Genomic DNA, 14,919 nt, shown 5'->3' with positions numbered 1-14,919 from the left:
TGAAAATTCTGATTTATATTGTTTTGGAGTAAGTCATATTGTACAATCGTACTTTTGTGAAAGCAAACTTTAGGTTTACAAGGAAAAAAAAAAACTGTGTTGGCAAAAACTAAATGTTGACAAGGTTTGGAACATAACTAACATGGTTAATAACTATTTTAACTGTAAAACTGTCATACTATAAATGTGTTGTAACTTACCTAATATTAATAAAAAACATATATAAATAAAAAGCGCAACATAATAAACATCTAATCGTAAAAATATGAACAAATACACTTTAAATTTTTTAGAAAATAAACTTTATAACACAAAATACTTTTGTTATGTTCTATCAAAAAAGAATATACAAACTGAAAAAGATGTTGTTACTAATTATGATTTACAGAAAAAAGAAGAAGAAAATAATTCTTTATAAAAGTATTCCAACTTATTTTTAGAAATAATACTTACTATACAAAGTAATAAAATAGCAACACCAGTAATTCAAAAAAAAAATAAATATTATAAGCAAAGACTAATTGACATTATATATTTGAAAGTTTTGTCTTATGGTTAAACTTCAACACTAATAGTTTTAAAAAACTATAATTTTTTATGTAAAGAAAAAACATATCAAAAGTCAATACTTAAATAAGACATACATTTTATGGAATCTGAACTTGAAAAAAAAAAAAACTATGTACAAAATAAGAGATACTTCAAGAATAGAAGGTTTTAGAAAAATCTGTTTTTTGATAAAAACTATATACGCCTATAAACATCCTATTGAAAAATAAGTTAACTTTATCTTTTAAAAAAAACACATAAACCCTTTTAAATGACATCAAATAAATTTCAAAGTACAACAAAAATCGATTAAAACTTCTACACGCATCTCAACAGTGAAACTGATCAATATTTTTCATTTTATTGCTTCATTTTTTGTAAACTTTCTCGATAAATTCCGCGAGTTTTTCGTCTTTCTTCGACAATCCCCCTACGTCGTGTGTTGTCAGCTTTATGTGAACCTGTGCGGGGAAAATTTGATATAAAATAACGTTTCAATGATAGAATATTGAGGTTTGTGAAATTAAGAGCAATTTAAAAATATCGTTGCTTCGAAGTTCAAAAATTTGGAGATAACCATAAATCTTAATACTAAGGAAAAATAAATTGAATGAAACATTCTAGGTGCAATTGTCAACAAAATGATATATGTTGACACAAATTAAAACAAACACTGAGTAATGTAACTGATAGCATTGAAGAAATTTTGAATGAAGCTAACAAATTTTTACAACATTATATTCTTATAAAAACAAATTACAAAAAAAAAATAATATTGTTGCAAACTTTTAGTTTTAGAGATATTTAAACTGTTTTAAATACATTACACTGGATAAAATTGATATTTTGTAATCAATGACATACATGTAAGTAAAAAAAAAACGTACATTTTTACAAAACTACTACAGAGTTGAAAACAACAGTGTAGCCTACAAATGTCAAAATAACAAGTTCAGCTCAATGTAATGCAAGAAATTAAATTTAAATTAAATTTTTTATTTAAAATACTTAACGTTTTATTGTTGTTTTCTTCTAAGTTGTCAATAAATTAATAAACAGAAACGAAATTAGATTCATTGCAAATCAATAAACATTGTTGCTAGCATTAAATTTCTCCTTCATTGACATATGGCAAATTATTTTAACTACATTTGCTTAAACACTAACTTTATAGTAAATACAACACATAATAATAAGTTTTTTTTAGTTCGTTTTAATAACGTTTAATAACTCTATAGCTCAACTAATTAAAATAATGAATCATAAATTAAACTGTTCTATTTAAATACTGAAGATACTCAACAGAACAAAAAGAAATATTTTTTTATTAAACACTTAAAGTTAATTCACAAACAACTAACTTACCAAGTAATTTTTATTATTTAAGTTTATATATTTATAGTATTAGTAATATACAGTTGTTACTTATTTAAACATAATATATAAAATAGCATTACAAAAAAATATTTGTAATGTTTATACAGATTTCAACATACTATTTGTTTTAAAAAAAATTAATTTTTACAATAAAAAAAACATTAATAAAACTCTAAATAAGATTAAAAATTAAAAGGTCATCTAAAAGAAAAATTTAAATTGATAAGTTATAAAATTTAATAATTAAGTATCATAAGTTTATAAAGCAAGTTAACATATGTAACATGTTTAATTTAATTTACTTCAAGTCTTTGAACATAAAAAATAATTTTTTTTTAAAATACTATATTAATAAACAAACTTTAAGTTTTACTATAAAAACTTAAGAAACAAATCACAAAACTTTGATAACCTATTTCATCAAATCTAAAAATAAAGCTACAAAGTAAGGAGTTAATACAATCCAATAAAACAGTTATGAGCTGTTATAACCTCTAATTAAATACGTGCGTGTGTTTTGTCTATACTGCAATGTGTTTATAAAGCTTATGTAACTTGTCATCATAACTTTACAAGTTTCCATTAAAAAACTATTAAAAAATGAGCTGTTTTGACTGAATGATATAGCTTTACCAAATATTTAATTACCTTATTTTTTCTACTTTTAAATAAATTAAAAATTACTACTACAACTAAATGAACACTGAAATTCAATGAAATTAAAGTGTTAGTTATTTTAAAAATGTTTGTTTGGTCATTAAATTAGTATTTTTTAGTAAGAAATTCTTATTTAGCTAACTTCGTTTGTAACAATGAATAATTTACAAAGTTAGTAGTTGCTTGAAGTCAATTTTTTTTCAAGTATAACAAAAAATCTCACAATAAACGTTTAACTAAATTTTATTCAAAAAAGTAACAAGTTCTTACTTAATTCTAATAATCATAAAAAGACGTGTCTACAAAGTTTAATACAAATTCACGAAAGTCACTACAAACAAGCCACTAACATCATCGTAAAAACTGCAACAATACTATTTCAGTACAAGAGAAAACACTTAACAAACCAACCTTGTTGTAACAGTTACTCCACTCCGGGTGGTGATTCAACTTGTCACTCCTGATGGCAATTCTCGTTATGAACCCGAACGCCTCATTAAAATCAGTGAACTGGAACTGCTTGCTCACCGCGTTGCCATTGTCAACTGGCTTCCAGTTCATTTTTGTCAGTTTTCTGATGAGTTCTTTGTAGTCATCAGTGTCTAGTTTGGTTAGCTGTAAAAATACAAGCAACTGCTAAAATTTTGAATTCAAAAATTTGTTTTGAAACAATTTATACCTACCTGTTAAGTGGTTTTTGAAACGTTGTATAATGTTGATGTATCTAGTATTTTTTTGCATGAAGACAAAAAATAAAATTTTAATCTAAATTAGATTTTGATAAGATTTATTTTTGACCACATTATCCAAAAAACTATTTTTAACTTGTTGGTCGGCTTTTTTTTATGTGACATATAACTTTTTTATTATTTGTAAGAAAAGAAAAAAAAAAACTTTATTTCTTTAAAAACTAATCATAATTCATAAAAAAAACTTTTATGATGTTTATAAATTTAACAAGATTTAGTAGTTGCAAAACTTTTTTTTGCACACAAACAACTATTTCTAAAAAACCAAATGTTTAAAAAAATTGTCAGGTTGAAAAAAAAATTAATCAGTTTCATAAAATAACTTCCATAATAATTGCTATACAAATAGAAAGGAATACCTGTTTTTATTGATATATATCACTATAAATTTAATTCTAGTGTAAGGCATATAAACAATACAAAAAACAATAAACAAAAATCCACTTATTAAGTTATATAGTAAATTTAAATAGACTGATTATTCTATTACCCAAGAATTTTATACTGACAAAAATGAACTATTTTAAAAAACATCAACTAATATATTTTAGGTTTATTATAAATTTTATAATGAATTATTCTTTTTTTAGAATTATGTTATTAAAATGGTAGTCAAAAAAAACAGTACATATCTTTTTCTTTTTTTTTCTAATCTAATTTTTTGTAAAATTTAAATTATGCAAAGTTTTTCACAGTCTTGCTAAAAATTATAAGTTTGTAAAATTACAAAAAAAAAATTGTGCATGTTAGGTATTTAACAATTTTAAATTGAAAGATTCATTTTAATCTTAATATTCAAAAAAAAAAGACAAACCTTTTTCTTAGTGGCAACCTTTTTAATGTGAGTTGTTGAAAAGTTCTGTTTTTTTGAAACGGTGCGAATAAAATTGCTCCAATGTGACATGGTTAATTTATGTTTATAAATAATTTACTTTTAAAATAAACCTTGAAAACAAAATCAAGTTAATGTTAATTAGTTTAAATATTGTTTCTTTAACAAAAACGTTTGCAAAATTAGTTTCCCACTTAAACTTTTAGTAAAAAAAGTAAACAGGCTTACAATAAAAAAATATTTTGAGTTTTCAAATTAAAAACTTTAGTCTTCTTTTTAAAAAATGTTAAACAAACTCTTATATGTGTTAAAACAGATTCTTAACATTAAAATAAATAAAAAATGTTGTTCTTGAATTTTGTTTTATTTATTTATACAAACCAGGGTTGCCAAATGTTTTTGGAAAACTTTCTAAAGGTTTTCAGAATTTCTTCCAGGTTTTTATAATTACATATTTTAGGGTCTATTTTTAGTTTGAATAAGTTGAAGGTAAAAACCTGTGTTATATAGTATAAAGACATTTAAAATACATCTTAAAGCTTCTTTGAATGTGTTTTTTACTAACAAAAACTTTTGATGATGACAAAACATTATTTCTAAATTTATGTGATAGATTTGTTTTGTGATAGATTTTTAGTATCAAATAAAAATTTTACTACTTCACACAAAAAACTGTTTAAAATTCCAGGTGTTTTAGTGATTTTTGTTTAAAATTCGAGATCTTTAATTATTTTTGCTCAAAATTCTAGTTTTTTTTTCAAAATTTCTCAAATTCAAGGTTTTTCCAGACTTTTTTAGCCTAAATTGTCAAATTCCAAGTTTTTTAAGGATTCCAAAATTTTCACCACAACCCTGTTAAATACTCCTTATAATAAATAATTCTAAACTTTGCAACAAACATTTACACAGCTTTAGGGCTCGACCTAAAGGTACTTAGAAAACCTAGGTGGGACATAATTTCACAGGTCTATATAAAATCTAAAAAAAATCTTTATGATATTTCAGGGTTGTTTATAAGTTTTTCCAGGTTTCAAAAGTACAAATTTTTGTTCTTTGTTTTTTAGTACAAAATGAAACTTAAAGTAAAAAAAAATGTCATAAATAGTACAGAATATTTAAAATATATTGAAATTCTACTTTAAATGTGTTATACAGTTTAAAAAAAAATGAATACAAAAAAACAATGTTTTACATTGATTTTTGTATCTAATCTAAATTTCATTATTTTGATTTTGGCTCAAAACTACAGGTGATTTTATGCTAAAATGTCAAATGCCAGGTAGTTCCAAGTTTTTTAGCAACCCTGTAAATTGTTCATACAAACAACAGCTTTTTACAAAACTAAGTATATATCTCAACTTAAACCTATACTAACTTTTACTTTAAAAGTATGAAAAATATACTTATCTTTTAAAAAGTGGTAAAGATTAATTGATTTATATACAAGAAATACTTAGTCCCCATTGCATCAATTTTTTACTAATTTTTAAATAAATGGCGAATTAAAAAAATTTAGTTAATCTGCAAATACTCATAATTTGTATTAAAAATATCTCATTTTGTATAGTATAACAATTGTATAGTATCAAAATGTAAAACAAAAGTTTTTGCATGTACCTTAATTACGTATTTAGGAAAAGATATAAAAGTTAAGACTTAAAAAAAAGGTTTTGAAATAACATAATTCTTTGATGAAAAAACTAAAATGAAAAGAATATCATCAAACAGTTACAGACTAACATTATATATAAACAAAAATAAAAAAAATATTTCCTTAACCAAACAGAAAAAAAAATTGAAACTTTATTAAACAATTTAAGATATCTATATAATAATGTTGTTTAATATTGAATAATAATTTTAAATTTTTTATCTTAGTGAAAATCTACATGATGAAAACTTTATAAAGTTGTTACAAGTAAAATTTTGCAAGAAAATAACATTCCTGATTTTTCCTATGACAATAAAAAAAATGTAAAAATAACGCCTATGAAATATTTGATATTAAAAAAAAGCTAAAAAAAGTTAATCAAAAATGTATGGATATATTATAGTTACATTACTGTAAATATAACAACTTAAGAAATGATGTTATATTTGATAAAATAAATTGAAGTAAAACATTAATAGCAGGGTTTCCCAAAGCGGGCCAAGTGACATAAATTTAGGGGGCCATGAGGAACAAAGGAGTCACAAAGGGGCCATGAGGTCATAATTTGAAACTTGCACTAGATATTCTGGAGTTGATGATATGAAGAGCAATGAAAAAAGTTTTAGGTGGCTTTTAATCGTAATTTTTGAGTGGTCTTGTTGGAGGGGCCACAGCTTTATTAATTTCTGTTTAGGGGGTCTTTTTTAAAACGTTTGGTAAACCCTGGATTAAATAGCTTTCAAGTAAATTAAATTCAACTGTAATAAATAAGAACTTACCTAAACTTCAAAAAAAAAACACAAACCAACCAAGGTCATGGATAATGTGTGGTCGTATAAAATTGTTAAGGATACAGTTTGTTCTTATCATATTAGTCATAAGTCTGTAAAAATTTGTTATTTTACAAAAGAAAACTAAAAACATTTTTATTATTACTTTTTACAAATTAGTTAAAACTTATTAAGAAAGGTTATCAAAATGTATTTTTGAACTTTTTTGAAACTTAGAATAAAATGAAAAACTAACATTAACCATTTTAATTGTCTACTTTCTTTTATAACCTATTACAACATGTGTTATAATATTCATTAATAAATAATAATCCATTAATAAACATTTATACTACAAAATTAATTTAACTAAAACACTTTAAATAAAAACTTCTTTTTGGAAGGACATCTAATACATTTTTAAACCTCAAAACAAAATAATTTAGTAAAGCTTATAGACAATAAAAAAGTCAAGTTTAATGTGGTGATAAAATGTCATAATAATTTGAGTTCAAATAATAACTTTAGCAGTTCATAAATAAAATTGTTATAACAAAATAAAAAACAAAATGTTTTTTCTAATTATAACCTAAAACTAAACTTCTAAAACTTAAAGTTTTTAAATTAAAACTGTTTTTTATTCAACAATAGAAATCCTTTGGTCACACTTATTGCAACAGATTAACACTCCATAAATCAGATTTTAGAAAAAAAAACATAATAATTTCTAAATTTACTAAAAACCACATTAGAAATAATAAGTAGAAGTTTTAGTTAACAATCATAAGTAGAAATAAAATTTAACTATAATGTCAGATTTGTAGAAGTGAATGTTTAAAGTAAAGTCAGATGAAAAAACCAACATATCTAACTTGTTTCTTGTAAAAATAAAATAAAAACCTAAAAGTTTCTAGTAAGTCAATTAATTTTAGGAAAAAAAAAATTTTTGAGGAAAAATCCTAAAAACTTCAAAAAAAATTAGTAAAAAATGATTAATATTATTTCTATAGAGTGAAACAATTTAATTGAGATAACTTGCTTTGGCACCTATAAAAAATTGGAATATATTTATTTCAAAATTTTTAGTATGTCAGGAAGAAGTAAAAAAATACTTCAACTATAACACAGAACATTTAAATTTGTACTAAAACAACATTCTATCTCTTAAAATTCAACAATTAGGGAAAAAGTTCTGATACCTTCCAATAATGTCCTCTTTTATTTTCAGCTGCTTCAACAAACAATCCAAGTGTTTCTGCTGGTATTCTTTTGAAGTCCTGATGTAGTCAACCCGGTCTATCTTCTGCTTTGCCACTGCTATTTTTTCCTGCAGGCTTTTTAATTGGGAAACAATCTCACTTCTGTCAGCCCCACTGTTCAGGTTGTTAAGGATTGAAGTGATTTCGGACAAGTCAAAATCAAGCAAGTTGCTGGTGGTTGATTCAGGAATGTTCATTTTTATGATTGATTTTTGTTATATATATTTCTTTAAAATAATAAAACGTTTTGTAGGATTTTTATACTTTTCATGTTTTAATGCAATAGATAATGTGACAGTGCTAATTGCAATGACATATTACTTGATTATTGAACTGAATGCTTTAATTAAAATTACAATTTTAAAAAAATGTTAAACTTTAATTTTATAGTTTTAAGTAGTAAAATCTTTTATTATGAAGAGATTTATATGAGCAGCTAAGCTTATCATCTGAGAAATAAAACCATTGTTCAAATAAATCAAAAATAAAACAATTGTATTATAAAATGCAGTTAACTAATTAGCACTACTAATACTAATGTTAGCTAGAGGTATGCTAAATTGTCTTAGCTAACTGCACTTTATAACACTGTCAATGATTGTTTTATTTCTCAGATGATCAACTACACTGCTTATTATCAACAGATTCTTTAATACAAGTTCAACTAGTACTTATTTTACTTAAACACTATTTAGAGTTTACCAGTCACAAAACATGTCATGAGACCATACGGGGCGGAAGTAACAATAACTACCTTTGTAACAAATTGTCCTTTTTTTTATTTTTGATTTTAATTTTTACAATAATAATTTTTAATTTGATGTTAAAGAGTAACTATGTTTGCTTTGATTTGTGTTATCAGTTTTTATAAGTTGAGTTACTGTATGTTACATATTTGCTTTTGGTTTAATAAAAACATTTGGTCACAGATTGTAAAACTACTAGTATTTTCTAATAAAAGTTGTTATGAGTGATTCAGATAGTTGTAGAGTTAAATGCTTAAAACGTATTGCTAAAAAAAGAAGCAAAGCTATTACCCCTGAGAGTAACAACCATAACCAGGCTGGGTTTGTTACACCTTAAGCTTATTCTTAAATTGTTTCTCACTTATAATTTTCACTGGTTAATACTTTTGTAGTTTAAACATTGGCTACTTACATAAATTAATAAAAAAACAATAAGCATAATTATCACCAAACTAACAACATTGATCTTTTAGCTTAGTTTTTTCTTAATCCCTTATATTGATAGTTGAAAAGATCATGAATTTAATATTTATTCTTGTAGAAGGAAAAGTAAGACTGATGTTGTACCACCATAAAAATAATATTTAGCTAAAATAAAAAGGACTTAATGAAAAAGATACAATCCTTACAATTTTATTCTAACCTGTAACAAAAACTAGTATTAAAAAAAAATAACTGAAATTACACATTAAAAAAATATATAGTTCATACATAAGGATTTTAAATAAAACCTGACTTTAACTTTTGTAAAAAAAAAATTTGACCCCATTGCATTAATTATAAAGTAAAATAAGTAAAAATGACTAATCATCTTTTTTAAGTTCAGTAATAAATTGCTATACAAAAAAGTACTTAAGTTATTCTACAAAAAATCACAATTAAGTTAAATAACAATGGAATATACTTTTCTTATAACTTATTATTTAGGTTTAAACAGCTTAAAAAAATTATAAAGAGGTATAGTATACACATAAACTTGCTATAAAAATACTAAAATGCCTAACTATAAATAACTTTATTATTTAATTAAACAAAAAACACTTTAATTCTTAAATTATGTAAGACATAATTTTGTGTATATATCACGGTTTCACTATGGAAGTGTCCTTGCCACAGACAGGGTTGACAAATGTTTTTGTAAAATTTTCTACAGGTTTTCAAAATTTCCTCCAACTTTTTAAAATTAGATGTTTTGAGGTAAAAAACTGTGTTAAATAGTATCACAACATGAAAAAATATCTTAAAGAATCTTTCAGTGTGTTTTTGAATAAAAAAAATTTTTGATGATGACAAAAAAAAATTATCAATAAGATAGATTTTTTTGAGTCAAATTGAAATTTAACTACTTAACAGATGTTTAAATTGTTAAAAAATCCAGGTTTTAAGGTATTTTGGCAACCCAACACAGATCATCAATACTAAAAGCATATAAAAATTTCTTATTCAAGTAGGATAGTTGTTCAATACGTTAATAGAAAAATTTTGCAGTTCTATAAAGTATATTTTGTTAATTTATACCAGATGAAGGCTTTGGAAATTAAGTATTATTGTAAACTTCTAGGTAAATTTTGCACTTTTAGTCTGACAGAAGAATTTTTAATTGATTTTTACCAGTTGAAGGCTTTTTAACAAACAAAGAATTTTGTAAATTTGAACTACCAACATTTAACTTTATCTTAAATTTTGTTAAATTTCCTGACTTTTTCTGACCTTTTTTAAAAAACATCAATTTTTTTCCTGACTTTTGTCATTTTTTTAAGTTTTTCCTGACTTTTCTTGATTTCTGACTTTTCCTGACCTTGTAGCAACCCTGCTCTTTTATTTGAAGTTGCAAGATCAAAAGCCATAGTCAGCATACATATTATATTTAAGAATTAAAACTGATTATTTTTTAATATTGGCATTAAAAATAGTTTCCAAGACCAATAAATTTATAAATTAACTCTTTTGTTATTGCTTTAAGTAAAACTAAAATAACTTTGATGTTGCAATGATTGAGCAACTAATTATAACACACTTATGTTGGTCTAGAATTATTAGAAATTTTACACCTATCCATTCACCAATAAGAGACTGTAAAGTTATTGTGGTTTGTTGTTATACAATTTTTAAGCTTCTTAAATTAGAGAAAATCCCCTTCGTTGCATTGATTTGCAGAAATAATATGTTTCAGTGATTTAAAATTATTACTTTTAAGAAAACTAGTTTTTAAGTTTTGCAACAATTTAAAAATTTTAGTAAAAAGTAAACGCTAAAAAGGAAATTTGTTACTAGTTACAATCCAAAAGTCTTAAGTACATTTTTTAGATATTAATCTTTATGAATTAAACGAGAAAAAAAGAAGCATGAAGTCGGGTCGGCTACAGTAAGGTTTCTGATTTTTTTTTAAGTTATACTCATAACAACATAATAAAAAAAAAAAATAATACAGCAGTGTTTAAATTACATCTAAACTCCTATGTATAACCACTTTTTCCAAAAGTTTTTTATCTATATCTAATCCAAAACCCAACTTATTCAAGTTAACAAAAAAAATATAAAAAAATAGCTTTATTAGTACAAACTTAAATAGAAAATGAGTAAAATATTAGCTAATATGAATAGCCTAAGATTTGCAGCTGACTGCATCAGTAAAAAATGGTTAAGGAAATCAAACCAGAATGTGCTTTAATTTTTATTAGCAAAAGTCCTCCCTCTACTAAGTTATAAAAAATTATAAAATTTCAAAAAGGTTCAAATAATATTAATTTTAAACACTACTACTAATATAAGTAAAGTGATAAAACTATAATTAGTTTACGAAACAGTTTATTTATTTTAGATTTAAAAAAAAATCTTTTTAAAACTAAAAAAAATTATATCAAATTATTCTAACAAATAGAATAAGTAAAAGTTAAAAAAAAAGAATTTCAACTGAAGAGAGTTTAGTATTTATCAGTTATGCACTTAATAGACAATGTTTTCAAGCTTTATTAAATTTTAATTTACATTTATAGACTTTTTTTTGTATTTATTTAGGGTTACACAAATATTGGAATACTAACAGTTTTAGTTTTGTTAAGAAAAAATTGACAGCTTGATTTCCCTTAATTTTTTTCAATAATTTAACTGAGTTTTTTTTTTAACAATTTTATTGCTTAAACTAAATATTTCGACAATTCAAATAAGAAAACTTTAGTTTTCGACATTTTCGATGATACAACTCAAAGTCAACAATTAAAGAAAGAAAAATATTTTAAAAGTATTAAATCAAAAAAAAAACAATATATCATCATTTAAAATTCTTCCAACATATATAAATATACATATATAAAAATTATAACGATTGAATATGTATTTTTTTGATAACAAACAGTTGAATATTTTGTCATCTTTTAGTTAACCGAGAGCTGTAAATGTAAGTAAAAAAATCTAGAAAACAATATTAAAGATAGCTTGTATTATACCTTGATAATATTTTTAGGCAGATGCTTAAGAACTTTTAAACAGACAGTCTAGCTAAATGAAATACTATAGCAATTTACAAAGTTCTCGTCGTTAACAAGACACAATCGACAAAGAAAAGGCTTAAAAATAAAATTAAAAATATGAGTATGTTATTAGTTACTTTAAAATACTACTGAGGCGTTTATTTAAGATTTAGTGATTTAAATCTACATGTTTTTTTTTTAATTTATGTCTTATTTCCTAATAAAGCTTCTGAAATAAAACGAGCTACTCCTGTTCATCAAAATTTAACTTTAATCGAGGAGAAAGTAAGCTTAAACGTTTAAATTGCAAAAGTTTAAACTGTGTTAATTATGTACTACTATATCTTAATACATCATAAAGATGTATAATACAATTAGTAAATATTAGTTAATTAAGAATCATGTTTTTGTTTTTATTTAATTTGCGAATAACTAGCAGTTTCCAAAATTATAACAATTAAATAGTTTTTATGATTGGTAAACTGTTTTGGTAAACTTTTTTTAAACTAAGCTATTTGTAATTTTATCAGCAAATTTATTTTTAGAACTTCATTACTTAAAACAAGACACATGTGATTATCACTGAAGTAATTTGCAAACAAAACTACAGCGAAAAACTTACTATAATTATAGTACCTTCATCAAAAATACTTTTTTTAAGTAAATTATTTTTAACTTATCGAGCAATACCTACAATAATATTAAAACGTATGTACTAAGTATTAATACTAATTTTGAAAATTAAATATTTTTTATTGTAAAATTTCTTAACTTTTCTTCAGATGTTTTTTTTTTTGCCAGCAAAACGTAATAAATACTTATTTTAACTATTGAAAAGAAATATTTTATAAATATTTTTTTTTGTTGTGCCTACTCTGCCTAGTACATTTAAGTTAGCTGTAAAATAATTTTTAAGTTTTGTAGTTGTTGTTAAAATATCTATCTTTTAATACTAATAAGTAGCGTTTTATTTATATTTCTTTTAAATAAAGCTTTTGGTAACTGAAACCAAGAAAACTATTAATCTTTTAAAGAAACGGTTGTTTTAGTGACCTTTACTTTAGTTAGTAGATAAAAATTTATATTTTTATCTAACAAAATAAAAAACGATTTTTTAACAGTTTTTGAAATTAGTAGTCCATGATTGGATTTAAAAGATTTATAAGCTTCATTGCAATTTTAAAACATTCTAAAATGAGAAGAGTCACACTTTGTATTAATAAAAGTGATAAGCTATATAACTTAGCATTACAACTTTCCAACTTCTCTTGAGATGGTGGTGCGATTAGTTGGTGAACAACAAAAAAACAGTTTGCTTTATAAGTTTGGACGTGGTGTACGAAAAAACCTTTTGGTTGTTGTAGAGTCATACATCACGGATACGATTAAGTGTTTTGTTAACTATTGCATACAGTTTGACAGCTTTAAAGTAGTTTGATAAAAAATCATTATTTGTTTTTCAGATAGTTTAACACTATACCATTATGTGATCCATATTTTTGTGCAAACTAGTTTTTTCAAGCAAGTGTCAACAATATATGTGTATAGAAAATAATGTGATTGTACATAATTTATCACGTTCCACAGAGGCAAAATGGGTTTTAAATAATTTATCAAGAAAGCTTGATTAAAAAAAACAGTACGTAAGTAATACATATTTCTTAATTTGGTTCAAAGATGCTGACTTGTGATTGGGGTTTTAATTAAAAAATGTTACCTTTGATACCAGCCCTTTAAATGTTTCGGGATAATATCATGATTTAAATGGAACCTAGCTATTTGTAAAGTAAACTTAAAATGCTGAAAATAAAAAATAAATTTTCAATACTTCTCTTATTTTAAATAACTAAGTTAAATATTTAGCACCATTTTTTTTATTATAAATTGATAAAATTAAAAAAACTACTACTAAAATTCGATATCACTAGTTTTACTTTTATGTTTTAACGAAAACAAGTTTCACTGCTACTTAGTTTAAGTGATACTATGTTAATAAGTGATATAACTAATAGGTTTTACAACTACTTAGTTATATCACTATGTTTAACAATAAGTTTTATTGCTACTTAGTTATGTTATTACTATGTTAGAAAACAAGTTTCACGACTACCAAGTTTTACTCTTCTTCGTTTATTGTAAGTTTACTGCTATCAAGTTTCTGCAAAAATATGATTACTCATAAGTTTCACTGCATTTTGTTCTTTTTTCGAGAGAAAATTTTTCCAATAAATTTCATTGGTTTCTTTCGAGATATTGGCATATGTTTTTTGTCCACAATACGTGTAAACAATACAAACCAACCCGGATTACGCTGGTCAGAAGTTAGATGCCTCAGCCACTAGGCCACGCGGTCGCTTGAAAAGAAATTTAAGTTTTGTTTATTCAATTTTAGTAGAGATGACACAAGTAGTGATTAATTTTTTTAAAATCATTTAAACGAGCAAGCGATTTCTCTTACTAACTGATAAACTTATAAAAATAACTGAGAGAATAAATAGAAAATTATGTATAAAAAATATTGTTTTTGTTTAAAATAAGTGAAAAACATACTACTGTACCTTTCTTTCTTATTTTTTTGAACATAAAAGACTTTAAATTTAAAAGAACGTAATATGCTTACCACGCTTTACGAGCAGAAATATTTTTGTAAGCTGAAAAAGTTAAAATAAATTCTTAAATTTAGTTTTCAAACGGTCATAACTTTCTAATTTCTAATCAGATTATAATGAAAAGTAGAGCAAAAGATTTGCCTTTTACAGAAGAACAACTTTGGTTTTTATTTTACGAAACTTGAAAATTAATCATTTATGTTACACCCGTTTTCAGTTACAAACTAAGAGCCCAGCACCTCTACAATAC

At 23.8% G+C, this 14,919-nt stretch overlaps 1 protein-coding gene across 1 annotated transcript; it reads right to left on the bottom strand.

Annotated features, from left to right (window-relative positions):
* Positions 1-464: 464 nt before the first annotated feature.
* On the bottom strand, positions 465-4,299 carry LOC145834045 (putative pterin-4-alpha-carbinolamine dehydratase). Its single transcript, XM_082941375.1, has 3 exons — positions 4,147-4,299; positions 2,995-3,198; positions 465-1,010 (listed from the first exon to the last, which is right to left on the bottom strand). The coding sequence occupies exons 1-3, from the start codon at positions 4,234-4,236 to the stop codon at positions 918-920; spliced, it is 387 nt and encodes a 128-aa protein (XP_082797501.1). The 5' UTR covers positions 4,237-4,299; the 3' UTR covers positions 465-917.
* Positions 4,300-14,919: the final 10,620 nt, after the last annotated feature.

The sequence above is a fragment of the Thalia democratica genome, chromosome 1, assembly GCF_965202585.1.
Source record: "Thalia democratica chromosome 1, ktThaDemo2.hap1.1, whole genome shotgun sequence".
Taxonomy (NCBI): domain Eukaryota; kingdom Metazoa; phylum Chordata; class Thaliacea; order Salpida; family Salpidae; genus Thalia; species Thalia democratica.
Note: the sequence above shows the minus strand (reverse complement) of the source record. Positions and strands in the feature narration are given on the sequence as shown.